The sequence below is a fragment of the Brachyistius frenatus genome, unplaced genomic scaffold (genome assembly GCF_029030835.1).
Source record: "Brachyistius frenatus isolate BFR_SWC_R1_liver_20210118 unplaced genomic scaffold, ASM2903083v1 Contig_4, whole genome shotgun sequence".
Taxonomy (NCBI): Eukaryota; Metazoa; Chordata; class Actinopteri; family Embiotocidae; genus Brachyistius; species Brachyistius frenatus.
In genome coordinates, this window is record NW_027210603.1 from 7,890,824 (window position 1) to 7,904,880 (window position 14,057).

General features: G+C 44.9%; 1 protein-coding gene across 1 annotated transcript; it reads right to left on the reverse strand.

The window, feature by feature from the left end:
• myh7ba (myosin, heavy chain 7B, cardiac muscle, beta a) lies at positions 1-13,416 on the reverse strand. The gene is made up of 38 exons (XM_069713743.1): positions 13,395-13,416; positions 12,380-12,403; positions 12,203-12,295; positions 12,041-12,104; positions 11,865-11,963; positions 11,676-11,779; positions 11,450-11,588; positions 11,256-11,374; positions 10,810-10,959; positions 10,359-10,529; positions 10,093-10,272; positions 9,857-9,989; positions 9,688-9,764; positions 9,212-9,299; positions 9,008-9,125; positions 8,795-8,918; positions 8,004-8,140; positions 5,746-6,001; positions 5,402-5,644; positions 5,043-5,219; positions 4,781-4,926; positions 4,592-4,682; positions 4,125-4,514; positions 3,899-4,025; positions 3,687-3,805; positions 3,391-3,587; positions 3,117-3,300; positions 2,742-2,907; positions 2,526-2,650; positions 2,324-2,439; positions 2,035-2,227; positions 1,736-1,939; positions 1,417-1,542; positions 1,073-1,243; positions 843-947; positions 658-753; positions 336-470; positions 1-83 (listed from the first exon to the last, which is right to left on the reverse strand). The coding sequence occupies exons 3-38, from the start codon at positions 12,254-12,256 to the stop codon at positions 72-74; spliced, it is 5,136 nt and encodes a 1,711-aa protein (XP_069569844.1). The 5' UTR covers positions 12,257-12,295; positions 12,380-12,403; positions 13,395-13,416; the 3' UTR covers positions 1-71.
• Positions 13,417-14,057: the final 641 nt, after the last annotated feature.

Sequence of the window (14,057 nt, forward strand, 5' to 3'; positions counted from 1 at the left end):
GGTCGTCGTCGCACACAGCTGTTGCAGCTGGCTGACTGATGGGTCTGACTGCAGCTTTCTTCCTCACCACATCACTCAGCAAGCTGAAATGCACGGGACAAGGATGTTTATTAGCAACAACATACACAGTGTCAGAATTACTCATAACCACACTGGAGATCACATGAGACGGCTATGTGGGTCCATCTTTAATGGAGGATTACATCCCGTCTCTTCTAAATTTAGTTCCTCCTGTGACGCCTGCTGGCTAATTTTAATAAACTCTTCCAAAGGTCATGCAGTTCAGTTCTGCAGATTACTCTTAATATGAATTGCATTGTGGACTGTTTACCAACCTTGCTGCTGTGGTCGCGGGTGCGGACCCGGAGCTTGTTGACCTGCGACTCGGCCATGTCCACCCTCTCCTCTGCGTCGTCAAGCTCATGCTGGATCTTCCTGTACTTGGAGAGGTTGGTGTTCGCCTGATCCTCCTGCACAGACAAAACTCTTCAGCGAACTTAAGAATCTGTTTGATGGCGGTTTATGTGGACTGCGAAGGCTCTTTAGATCTGTACACTACAGAACTCCACCTATACATCCTACATCACTTGAATATGAGTAAGATGATCACTTTTCACCGGGAACACACCGAGTCTAAATAAAGTCGAGTGGACTCACCGCCTCGTCAGCCTGCCTCTTGTAACTCTTCACTTTGGCCTGCAGCTTGTCGATGAGGTCCTGCAGGCGGACCAGGTTCTTCTTGTCTTCCTCAGCCTGCGCACACAGCACAGGGAACTCTTATCCAAGTCTCCGGTTGCACACCCCGGTATGCTCTATGTGCAAACACAATGGGGGGTTTTTACCTGGTAGGAGAGCTCTTTGATTCTCCTCTCATACTTGCGTACCACCTTCTGATACTCCTGGCTCTTCTTTTGCTCAGATTCCATTTCATTTTCCAGGTCTTTGACCTGGCAGTGAGAAACGTACATGATCAGTCTGCTCAGTGCAAATAGCAAACGTAGTTCTAAAACGAGGAGCAGCAGGTGGAGAAGGGACGATATAAACAGTTGGTAGAATCAGTCTCGGTTCTTACTCTGGCCTCCAGCTTCTGGACTTGCTTCTTGCCGCCCTTGAGGGCGATCTGCTCGGCCTCGTCCAGACGCATCTGCAGGTCCTTTATGGTCTGCTCCATGTTCTTCTTCATCCTCTCAAGATGTGCGCTGGTGTCCTGCTCCTTCATCAACTCCTCTGCCATCATGGCTGCCTAAAAATACAAAAGAATCTGTTCTGAATCAGCATTAACGAATCTCTAAGTGGACTGGAACCAGGCAGAACTCATTTTGAGGCATCTTGTGGTTTAAACAGGTAGATAAAGTGTCTAGTAACTTGATGTTTCGAACTCTTGCCCTTTTATATTTTGTTTATTGAGGATCTTACATCAGTGATGGCCTTTTTGGCCTTCTCCTCTGCGTTGTGGCACTCCTGCACAGCATCATCCACCTCATTCGACAGCATGGACAGATCACTCTCAAGCTTCTTCTTCTGGTTGATCAGCCCGGTGTTCTGGAGACACAGAGTCACCTTAGAACTCCTTCTGAGATTTGACTGTCAGTTTATCTTGGATTCTTTCATTTCTAAAACTACTAGCATGGAACCACGCACCGATAATCAGAGCGGTTGAAACAAGAGTAAATACAATTTCCATTACATTTTGAATTCCCATCGACTGAAAGTAGGTTAGGTTTCGTCTTCCCACCTGGGAGTGCAACAGGTTGACTCTTTCGGTGGCCTCGAGCAGCTCGTGCTCCGCCAGCTTGCGTGCACGGTCGTTCTGCTCCAGCAGGGCCCTGAGCTCCTCCACCTCAGCTGCGAGCAGGTTGTTCCGGCGCTCCGTCACAGCCACCTGCTCCTTCAGCTCTTCATTCTGGTGGATCGTCCCATCCAGCTCGAGCTGAATGTCCTGGAGTCACAGATCAAGTTCAGGTAGGAGATTCTACTGAGCTGATGCACGTGCGCCTCAGGTGAGCTCACCGGCCGGCTGCGGTCCGGACTCACCTTGATCTGGACCTGAAGGTTTCTCAGGAGTTTCTGGGACTCCGAGGCCTGCCTGTTGGCACGGTTCAGCTGCACCTCCATCTCATTCAGGTCGCCTTCCATCTTCTTCCTCAGGCGCACTGCCTCGTTGCGAGACTTGGCCTCTGCATCCAAAGTGGCCTGCACGGACTCCAGTGTTCTCTGGTGGTTCCGGCTGGAGAAGTTGATGAGGTTTTGAATAGACGTTTTAGCAGGATAGCGATGATGTATGTGATGCAGTTATTGGGACACAATTTTCTATAAAACTCACCGAAGGTTGTCGATCTCCTCATCCTTCTCTGCCAGCTTCCTGTCTACATCGGCTTTGATCTGGTTAAGCTCCATCTGGATTCTGAGACTTCTGCTCTCCTCATATTCCAGAGTGCCCTGAGACAGACAGATTCAACGTGATTGTCCTCAGTCACCACTGACCACACAAAGCAGGGAGTGAGAAAACGCAGCAAACTGCTTACTTCAGCTTCCTCTAGTGCAGCGTGAATCTCACTTTTCTCAATGTCCAGGCCCTTCTTCATCTTCTCCAGCTCGTGAATGGTCTTCGTTCCCTGGCTGATTTGATCCGAGAGGTCAGCAATCTCCTCTGAAGGAGCAGAGATAGAGAAGGGATTCATTTCACAGTTCATCAAGGGAAAAGCAGCGTTCCATTTAATGTAACCATCCAACAGCTGTACCTTGGAGGTTCTTGTTCTCCCTCTTGATGGTCTCCAGATGATCCAGGGCCTCCTCGTAGGAGTTCTTCAGTTTGAAGAGCTCTGTGCTCAGGCCTCGAGACTCTCTTTGAGACGTCTCCAGCTCAGACTGGCACTCTTCGTACTTCTGCCTCCACTCAGCCAGCACCTGGAGGAGACAGCGAAACTTATTTTCAGCTTTTGAATAGCCGAGCCTCTCGAGTAGACTGAAACTGGAAGTCCTGAGTGAATTGCACAGGTGCCCAATCCTACACTTCATTGGTAATCACTTAAATAGCACCTAAAGAAAGCAAAAACAATCCTCTGTAGTAGCTGCCATCAGGAACACATGACTTTTCTACATGTAGGCTCCTTCACCTTGTCAAAGTTTCGTTGCTTTTTGTCCAGGGCAGCAGCTGCAGCATTGGCCCGCTCCACATCAATGACCAGGTCCTCGATCTCCGTCTGGAGCCGATGCTTCGTCTTCTCCAGGGAGGAGCACTTGGCATTGGAAGCTTCGACCGTCTCTTCGGCCTCCTGCAGACGCGTCACCAACTTCTTCCTGATCAGAATCAAACAAATTTGACAAGTCATTCCTCCAAATAATTATTCTGCATCATTTGATTCTGTAAGTTAAACACATCTCACTCACTTGGCTTCCTCCAGCTCCTCGGTTCTCTGGATGGCGTCCGTTTCATACTTGGTCCTCCACTGAGCCACCTCAGCGTTGGCCTTGGACAGAGCTCTCTGCAGCTCCGCTTTGGCTTCCTGCTCTTCATCGTACTGCTCTCTCAGAAGGTCGCAGTCGTGTCGAGACGACTGCAGCGCATGGGCCAGGGCGTTCTTGGCCTGAAGAGATCAGTCATGGTGGTAGAGAGCAGTTCGTTCAGCTGGAGGAGCTCTGATTATCTGCTGACTGAGCATCTGGTGCATTGTTATGTAGCTGACCTTAGTCTCCTCCTCGAGCTGTTTCTTCAGCTCCTCCACATTCTGGCTGAAGGAGTTCTTGGTGCGCTGCAGCTGGGACACCATGGCTTCCCGCTCTTCGAGCTTCCTGGCCAGCTCGGCTACAAGTGGACGAGGAGGCAAAGCAGGTCTATGCGGTTCTTACAATTCTGTGAAATCTGTGCAAGATTTCTGATTCAATTAAAGTCCCTTACCGCTCTCGGCCCGAGCGCGGGCCCCGTGTGTGTTGGTTTCATTGAGCTGCCTCTGGAGCTCCTCCACCTTGGCTTTAGCCTCGCTCATTTGATCTTCGTAGAGACGACACATTTTCTCCAAAGTGGCCTGCAGACAAGATGGAAACTTAAATCTTTTGAGGCACTGATCTAGTTTGGTCCGTTACTACTTTAAGTCTCTCGGCGTGTTTCTTATTGATCTACCTACCTTTCCCTTGGAGAGCAGCTCCACAGTGGAGGCCAGGTCGTCAGCCTCCATCTTGGCCTCGCTCAGCTCCTTCTCCAGCTTCTGCTTGACTCTCTGCAGGCTGTCGATCTGTTCGCTCAGCCCGGCGACGCTGTCGGCGTGCTTCTTCCGTAAAGCTGCCGTCGTGACCTCATGGTGCAGCATGGCTTCCTCCAGGTCTCGCCGGAGCTTCAAAAAATCTGCCTCTCTCTTCTTGTTGATCTCAATCTGGGCTGAAGTGGCCCCGCCGGCCTCCTCCAGGCGCTCGCTCAGTTCCTCCAGCTCACGAGACACATCACCACGCTGCTTCTCCGCTTTAGCTCTGCAGGCCCTGTCGGCCTCCAGCTCCTCCTCCAGCTCCTCTGTACGAGCCTGGAGGACAGCAAGAGTCAGTTATTTTGTCACGATGGTTCATAATTGCTCCATTCGTGGTTTAGAGACTATTTCACCTGCAGCTCCTTTATCTTCTTCTGAAGCTGATTGACCAAGGCTTGCTCGTCTTCGATCCTTGAGCTCATCTCATTCATTTCAAAGTCTTTCCTGGAAGAAAATATTTGGTAATCATTTTTAATGATCACTTTTCAATCATTTTAAAGGAAACATTATGTTTATCTGTAAATATATGACAAAACTCTCACTTTTTCAGCTTTTCTTCAAGTTGGTGCTTGTCGTTCTCCAGGTCCATTACCGACTCCAAGGAGAGTTTCAGATCTCCCTCCAGCTTACGTTTGACCCGTTCCAAGTCCATACGCAGCTTTTTCTCTTGTTCCAAAGAGCCCTCCAGCTGATTCATCGCAGGAACATTGGAGAGTGTTACCAGTTATTTATATAATGTTTCAACAACCATAGACTAAATGACGTTACAGTACATTATTTTCCTCTGATTAATGTCAAACTTACATCATCTACTTGTTGTTCCAGCTTGGCCTTGGCTTTGGTCAGAGTGTTGACTTTGTCTTCCTCTGCCTGTAGGTCATCCAGAGTCTGCTGGTGAGCCTCCTGAAGAGCCTTCTTCTCCTTGGTCAGCTTCAGTATGGTTTCATCCAGAGCAGCCATTTCCTCAATCAGGTTTTTCACCTGCAAACAAGAAGGGTGGAAATCAATTTAACGCTCGGGCAATGACGGAAAAAAAGAACACGTCTATTTCTTTCTTTTTCCCAGCACGTAAAAAAATCCATTGAATTTTGCTGTTGGTCTTTCTGTGACCTCTTAGCACCCTCTGAAGGAAACTTACTGCTCTCCTTTTCCAGTTAGCTCACCTTGTTCTCAGTGGCATGTTTCTCCTTTTCAATCTTGGCCAGGGTGATCTCCAGATCATCGATGTCTTTCTTCAGTTCGGCACACTCGTCTTCCAGCTTGCGCTTCTTAGCGAGCACATTGGCGCTCATCTCCTCCTCGTCCTCCAGCCTCTCCATGATTTCCTTGACTTTGGCCTCCAGCTGGATCTTAGTTTTGATGAGCAGGTCACAGCGGTCCTCAGCATCTGCCAGATTGTCCTGCTCCTACGGGAGATGACGAGTGATGTGTTCAGTGCATCAGAGCTCTGCTACAGTATCTGTAAAGGCTGAATGTGTGAATACTGTACATCCGGAGTAACACGTACTGCTTGCAGCTGGAGAGAGAGGTCATTCTTCTCTTGGATCAGGCTGACCTGACGCTCCTCCAGCTCTTTTCGCTTGACCTCAGATTTTTCCAGAGCCTCCTTCAGCTTTGCCAGCTCCTCCTTTAGAGAAGCCAGCTCTTTCTCGGTAGCAGCGCTCCTCAGTAGAGGCTTTAGTTTGAAGAAGAGCTTCATCCAGGGCCAGTGCTTGACAGCGTTAAAGGCCCTGATGTTCCACTGGATGATCATCAGAGCCTCCCTGAGAACAATGAAATAAAAAGAGAGAATGGAAGATCTAAATATTGTTCTTGTCAGATTAAAAACATATCTAAAATGTTCTAGAGACCAGTCCCAGCCAGTGAGGGATACTTGGACTCCAGTTACCTCTGCAGTTACCAGAAGTCATGTGAAAAGACTGTTGAGTAGCTAAACTAATTTGATTCAATGTATTTGATTTACAAATATATATCCACTTATTGAGTCGGCTGCAGTACATCCACATTTTAGGATTGAGAGTGCTTGAAAAGTAGTTAACAAATGAGACAGAGATTATAAGTGGCACAAAATAGATTGCTGGAAAGAATCTACACTTCTAATGATACATTTGAACTAGCTAAAGGTATTAAATAAATCATTAAGATAGCTAGCGGATCAACAGTTGGAAAAAAAGTAATAGTTCAATAAAATAGTGAGCGACAGTGGTGCTTGAAATTGATAAACCTGTTAAAATATGCTATATTTCTGCATAATTATGACAGAAGTCCTAAAAAAGTAGATAAAAAGGGACTAATTAAACAAATGTGATAAAAATATTATACTTGGCTATTTATTTATTGAGGGAAATGATCCAATGTTACATGTCTGTGTGTGGCAAAAGAATGTGAAGTGTGTGTTTTCAGTAACTGGTGTGACCCTCTTGTACAGCAATAACTGAAACGATGTTTTAGGTCATACTTGTGCACATATATAGAAAAATAGCAAAAGGTTCACAAACTTTCAAGGACCACTGTAAAGGTATTGAAAAAATTTTAAAATAGCTAATAGTGTTACAAATTCAAACTTGACCAAATCCTAGTGAGTAGATATTGTAACGACATCCACTAATCATGTTGAAATTTGCATTCTGTTGAAGATCGTGTCAAAGCTTTAAACTTCAAACCAGTGAAGTTCAGAGCAAGTAGGTCAAGATTTATCCCGGACTTCCCCGTTTATTTATTTGGTGACTTCTCCTTGGAGCTTGATTTTTGGCACTAATCCTGCCACTACCCACTCCCTTGTATCTAATCATACACAGAGGGATGCCACATGAAATCATACACCTAGTGCTGCTTTGATGTTTCATGACGGTTGGCAAACAGGGTTACTAGATTGATTTAGTCTCAGCAGGATGGTGTCTCACAGCCCTAAATATGGACCCAGAGCAGATTGGTCAAGGTCTTCCCGTCAGTGTTTAGAGGCGAGCGTGCACACGCCGGGGTGGGAGGTGACTGAAAGAGGGTGGGTGATGGGGCTGATTGCATTTTTGACATGACTCCATGCCGGCTGCCTCTCAAAGGTGAGCGTTTGTGTTTATTTAGAAACTAAATCCCTCTGTCCTCTGTCACCCGCCACATATCCCATCAATGCACTCACTTAGAAGTACAGGCGCCGTGGACAAAAGGGGCCAGGGGCCATCGGGCATCCAGGGAGGGGGCCGGGGGTTGTATTTTTAGGGAGGGCCCGAGCAGCTGCCACTTGACACATGTTGCCACCTGACTCTGAGGACACCGTCCACATTGTTTAATTCAGAGTGAGTGGAGGGAGAGAATGGCCAGAGAGAGAGAGGGAGAGGGAGAGAAAAAGAGAGAGAGGGAGAGGGAGAGAAAGAGAGAGAGAAAAAGAGAGAAAGAGAGAGATGGGGGCCCTTATTAACAGCAGGGCCACACATGCCTGATAACCATAGATGGACAAGCACACGCCTCACACACGCTGATAACAGTGCCCTTGCATGCCACACATAATTAAGCAAGGGAGTGAACCCTAAGGTATAGTGTGTCACAAGAAGGCTCGCGGCTGAGCGTGTTGTTATTAAACCTGTTCAGAGGAGCAACTGGTGTCGGAGCTCTTTCATTCGATTGTACTGGCGTCTTCACCTTCCTCTGAAGTAGAGCTCAAAGACTTTCCTGTGCCCAAGAATACTTTTGATATCCTTTCGTCGCTATGAAAACACTGACTGTCGACAAACGTTAAAGTCACTTCAGTCTGTTTTTTTTTTTTTTTACCTTTTACTCATCATGTTGTGCAGTTCCATCCTCATGATTTTGCCACGAGACACAGCCTGCAGCAGCGTCAGGGCTTTGGCCAGGCGCTCGTCCCTCAGCTCCTCGAGGTGACCCAGCAGCCCCGCTTTGAAGAACACCTTCGTGAAGCCGAAAAGAAAAGTAACAAACAATAAATCGGCAGTTCATTTTCCTTTTTAAATAAAAACATATCACAAATTAATGAAATCACAGACACAATATGGATCACTGAGATTTTTTTTGTATGGATAATAATGTAATTATTAAAGTAAATACAAAACAATGTGTAAATTATATGGCATGCTGAAATATTATTTTGCCACACACCTGCACAATTTTAAGAGGTAGAAATTCCACAAAAATAAATAAATATAATTCATGACAAACAAAAGGCTTGCATTTAAAATTGTACTTAAACATAACTACAGAAGTGTATCGGCTAAATGTATTTAAACTGTTAAACATAGAAAGTCATTCAATAAAATTGCCCCTGACTGTTCCTCTAGTATTCTATTATTGGATAATTCATTCTGATGCATTACTGTCAAAACGTTTTAATGTAGTATGTCATAGTTAAACAAATTGTTCTAATTTATTAATTTATTTTCTCGGATATTTAATCTCTAAAAATACATTATATATTTTGTATTTATGTACAAAGCAACTAGTAACATGCAGTAGAGGCATGAAAGGTAGTCTAATAGAAGTACCTTTAAATTGGGCAGGTACAGTGTTTGAGTAAATGTACTTAGTTGCATTCCACCACTGCTCACCTTTGTGTGTCCAAATCTGTACTGGTTGTGGTCGACATCCAACGAAGCCAGTAGCTTCTCCGCAGCTTTCCTGCTGTCCACAAACTTATCGTCTGGGATGGCATGTGGATTCAGGATGCGGTAACTGAACGAATTAATAAAATGAGTGTTCGTCAATGTTAAAGCCATAATACTCCAAAAGTGATCAGATGGCAATGTGTGCGTTTGTCTTACCGCTGTTTGAACTCGGCGTAGAGGATGCGGTTGGGGAAGCCCTTCCTGCAGATCCTGATGCCCTCCAGCACACCGTTGCAGCGCAGCTGGTGCAGCACCAGGAATGAATCCATGATTCCTGTGCAGAAAGGGTTTCAAACGTGAGCCTACAGTCCATGTTTTTTTTAGCCCCTGGTGATACGTGATGATTTTGCTGGGTGTTACCTGGAGTCTTGGTCTCGTTGGGAATGATGCAGCGAACAAAGTGAGGCTGGGTGGAGCGCAGGTTTGTCATCAGTTTATTCAGGTTTTCCTGCAGGAAGAAAGAAACACCACAACTCGAGATAAATAAAAAATAGTGAATTAAGAAAAAAAAAAAAAAAAACATCATTCAGTGGACATAACTGTCATATAAACCATTTTGTTGTGCAGGATTTTGTGTTGCTAACATGTGAAATCCTTGATGTAAAGGGGAGAGGAGCCAGCACAGACTTAAAGTGATGTTCATGTGATCATTGCCCTAAACATCACTGCAAGTCTTAACTGCCTCCGTCCCGGCTGTCCACTGATGACCACAAATTCTCACAAAATCCAAAGTGCTGACAATTTTTATTCATCATAAATTCACTTTCATATCTAACATGCTTCTTTCTTTTTTTTTTTTTTTTTTTTTTTTACTAGCCCCCTGGTGTCAGTCTCACCTTGTGAAGCTGAGACACAGTCTGGAATGAGGCGGCCTTCTTCCTCTTTTCCTTGCCACCAGTTTTGGGGTCGGATGCTGTGAGAGAACCAGAGGAGTAATTAATTTGACCCCCTTAAAACATCCATTATTTATTCTATAGTCCTCTTTCTGAATCCCACTTCCTGTACCTGAGCCCGAGCCGATGTAATTCTCATACAAACAAGCAAGCAGCTTGTTTGAGGACTTTCGGAAACATGCCGCCACCGTCTCGTTCAGTGGGTCTTTGTTTTTATCTAACCAGCCAAAAATAGTGTATGGTACCTGTAACAAGAAAAACCCAGCAGTGTCAACGAAATTAATAAACATTCAATGAATTCCATATAAGATTTAATGTAAGATTGCGCTTCGGTGAGATCACACTTACCACTCCTGCGTAGTGCACCAGCTCAAAATGAGCCTCGTACTTGCGTTTCTTGTCCGGACGTGGTTTTTGGAAATTAGCCGACTTGCCAATGTGATTATCATACATCTTGGCTTTAAAGCTGCTGTCGGTGGCTTTTGGGAACATGCACTCCTCTTCGAGGATTGACATGATGCCCAGCGGCTGCAGGAAAAGAAACGACTTAGTCTTTATAAAAACTCCCTAACAATTAGTAATAGGTAATAATAAGACCACAGAACTGCGTTTACCTTTTCTATGAGATCAATGCAAGCTTGAAGGTCGAGCCCAAAGTCGATGAAGGTCCACTCAATGCCCTCTTTCTTGTACTCCTCCTGCTCCAGGATGAACATATGGTGGTTGAAAAACTGTTGCAGTTTCTCGTTTGTGAAGTTGATGCACAGCTGCTCGAAGCTGTTGAGCTGCGATGAAAACAGAGCAGGTGTTCAGAGGGAGCGTTCGAGAAGTAAACAGCATGAAAACTATGAGGATATGTTAAAGAGATTCATCCTGCAGTGTTGCTAATCAGTCACAGTGAGAGAGAGGATGAAATACTAGCAGAGCACCTGTGGAAATTAATCCAATATGTGACCATGGAAACGCAAAACTAGTGATAGATTTCTTTCTAAAAAAAAAAATTAAAAAAAAAGACAAATGTACTGATTATAATTAAAAAGATAATTGCAGCATAGATCAACTTACATCAAAGATCTCAAAGCCAGCGATGTCCAGGACTCCTATGAAGTACTGGCGAGGCAGCGAGGTGTACAGGGTTCGGTTGATGCGTCCCACGAGCCATTTGAACATGCGGTCATATGTGGCTTTGGCCAGTGCGCCGACGGCATAGGTAACCTTCAGCACCACACACACAAATACACCAGCATACACACAAGAAGGGATGCAACTGTCATTCATGTGGATAGCTTCTGTTGCTTAGATACCAGATTCTAGCGCATCAATAGATTGAGGATTAAGGAGCCATCGGCCTTCAGCACACTGGTCGTCCAGCAGAGAGAGGTCAAACTGAACTCAGTAAAATGCCTCTCATAATTTAACAATACACATTGATTGATGTGCGAATGGTGTCGGATTATGTAATCTGAAACAATTAAACGAAGACACAGACAGCAGACGTGGTACCTTCTCACCTGTTCCACATTCTGTCCCTTCACCACATACTCGTTCCCCACCTTCACCCTTGGGTGGAGGAGGCCCTTGATGAGGTCAGCTGAACTGACTCCCATCAGGAATGAGGCCTTGTCTGCACCTGGCCACCAGAGAAAGAAAGAGTGAAAGACAAATTCTCGTCTAAATGTGTCATAACTCTACTGCTGGTTCTTACTTTCGGTGCCGTCAGCCTCTGCCTGCTCTTCACGCTGCTTTTGCTTGAATTTCATGTTGCCAAAGTGCATGATGGCTCCAACTATTTTATAGCAGCCATACTTCTCGTCGGGGAGGAAGCCCAGGATGTCCATGGCATGCTGTGGAGGGGCAAAACAAAATATCCTCAATGTGCCAAATTCTCTCCATGTCTTTATTCTGAGTGCGGAAAAGACAAAAGCTCTTACATCAGTGGCCATCAGCTCCTGTGCATCATCCAGGTTCTCCACAGTGGTAACTCCCTGAGAGCAGAAGTGGTAGTCGTACGGGTTGGAGGACACGAGCAGCATGTCTGGAACAAAAGTTTTACAACATCATGTCGCAGTTCTTCAGCGATAATCAACATCGAGATAAATGTGTAAAGCGGACTGACTGACCTAAGAGCTCAGGTTTCTTCTGCGACATGATCTGGTAGTAGATGTGGTAGCTCCTCTCACCGGGCTGCTGAAATATTACTCTGGATTTTTCAAGAAGATCTGAAGGACAGCGTGTTTGTGTTGGACACAATGAGAAATGCATGGCGTTAAAAGACAGCACGTTTCTGTTTACTCACATATATCAATATCAGCCGATGCCAGTTTGCCAGTGGGTCCGAAGTGGATCCTGATGAACTTGCCCTACAGAAGAAAGATCCGAATAACCAACCAAGAATATCCAACCTGTTTTAATCTCTACATTGTGTTGTGAAGACACAAGCAATTTTCCAGGTACTTACAAATCGGGATGAGTTGTCATTCCTTAGAGTTTTGGCATTACCAAACGCCTCCATGGCAGGGTTTGCCTCAATGATCTGATCCTCCAGAGTCCCCTGGGAGGGGACAAAAATTAAATTAGGCCTTGTCACAATATTCTTTACAATTTGCAATTTATGTTTGATCGCTGTTAAACTCACCCCGGTTTTAGTGGCAGGACCTTGCTGTAAAAGAAGGTGAGAAGCGTATGGGTTTCATATCATATATAAACCAGGACGGAATAATGCTTTGACAATCAAAGGGGAACACCATGACTGGCTGGAAAATTAGAAACTGCTTGTTAAAGCTGTGGTAAAAAAAAAAAAACAAAAACAATGGTCACCTTGTTTTATGTGAAGTGTGGTGAACGCAAGAGGGAAAAGGGGGAGGAAAAATGGGCATCAAACAACAAAGAAAAGTCAAAAGGCTAAAATCAATGCATAGGGAAAAATGATGGAAAATTACAATTTTGAGTCATAAAAAGGACATTGGGAGAGGAAAAGGGAAAAAAACATTAAAAACCAATAAGAAAGCAGAGTGGAGCGGCTGGAAATGGCCACACAACACACGAGGGTAAAGACTCAGACATGAATGTAATCACTTCTCACATTCACCATTTTGACAGTGAGGAAAATGTATGGATATGGTTTAAGGGAATACACTGAAGGATTCCTGGGAGCAAAAAAAAGAAAAAATGAAAAAAGAAAAAGAAAAAACAGCAAAAAAGAAAAAGCTTGAAAACGGGAGGTGGGAAAGAAAAATATGGGTTGCCACATCAGCCTTACTCCTTTTTTGGCAGGTGTTTCCCCAAGAGCTGCTACAATGGCAAAATACTGAATGACACGTTTCGTGTTGACAGTTTTGCCAGCACCGGATTCTCCGCTATAGGAGTGTAAAAAATAACAAAGTGTACATAGAACAGATACAGTAAAAACTGGTCACAAAACATAAAAGTACACTGTATGTTACAATAGAGAAAAAAAGATTTAAAAAAAAATTGAAGAACAAATTCCAGTCAGAGTCAAAAAGTTGGAGCAAAAATATAAAATCTTTAAAGTGGTTGTGTTTGGAGAGCCTACCCTTTTATATATAGTCTATGTATGTTACATGGCTGCTACAAGCTGTGTTTCTGAAACAAGACAAAAAATATGTTAATTTGAAGCCGTTGCTACTTACGTGATGAGCATGGACTGGTTCTCCCGATCTGTAGAAGACAAAATAAATATATGTTCATATTTTGTGTGCTTGTGTCTACTGTACATTGTTATTAATTGTGTGTGTGCACTCACTGCGCAGCATGTCATTGTAGGTATTGTCTGCGATGGAGTAGATGTGTGGCGGGGCCTCAGAGCGCCGCTTGCCTTTGTAAGCAGCGACCACAGGAGCTGTGTAGACAGGCAGCCATTTGTACGGATTCACCGTCACACAGAAGAGGCCGGAGTAGGTCTGAGGAAACAGGAGGGCTGAACTCTGAGTGATGCCCCATACCTAAAACCATCCTGATACTCACAGTTGAACTGTGTAATCTAATGTCAATAATCGTGTCTGTTAAGGAAACATGGGAGAAGGGAATCTCTCCATAATGGGATACTCACATAGATCATCCAGGCAGCGTAGCGTCGGCGCAGGTTGTAAAGCACGGAGGCCTCATTGAGATGTGTCAGCATGGCCATGTCTTCGATCATGTCATACTTAGGAGGATTCATCTGCTGGATGTCACAGTCCTTCACTGTCAGGGTCTACAGTGATGGGCAGGCAGACATGAAGAGGTGATCTTGTACATATGTTGAACTGTTAAGATGAAGTGCCAATAGTTTCTATAGAGGGACGAACACTTAC

Coding starts and splice junctions, on each gene's coding strand:
- myh7ba (XM_069713743.1), bottom strand. CDS start 12,256: ATGGAGGCGTTTGGTAATGCCAAAACTCTAAGGAATGACAACTCATCC. Junction 1,940..2,034: donor ACCTTCAGGTCCAGATCAAG/GTGAGTCCGGAC, acceptor CTGTGACTCCAG/GACATTCAGCTCGAGCTGGA. Junction 471..657: donor AGAGGCAGGCTGACGAGGCG/GTGAGTCCACTC, acceptor TTGTCTGTGCAG/GAGGATCAGGCGAACACCAA.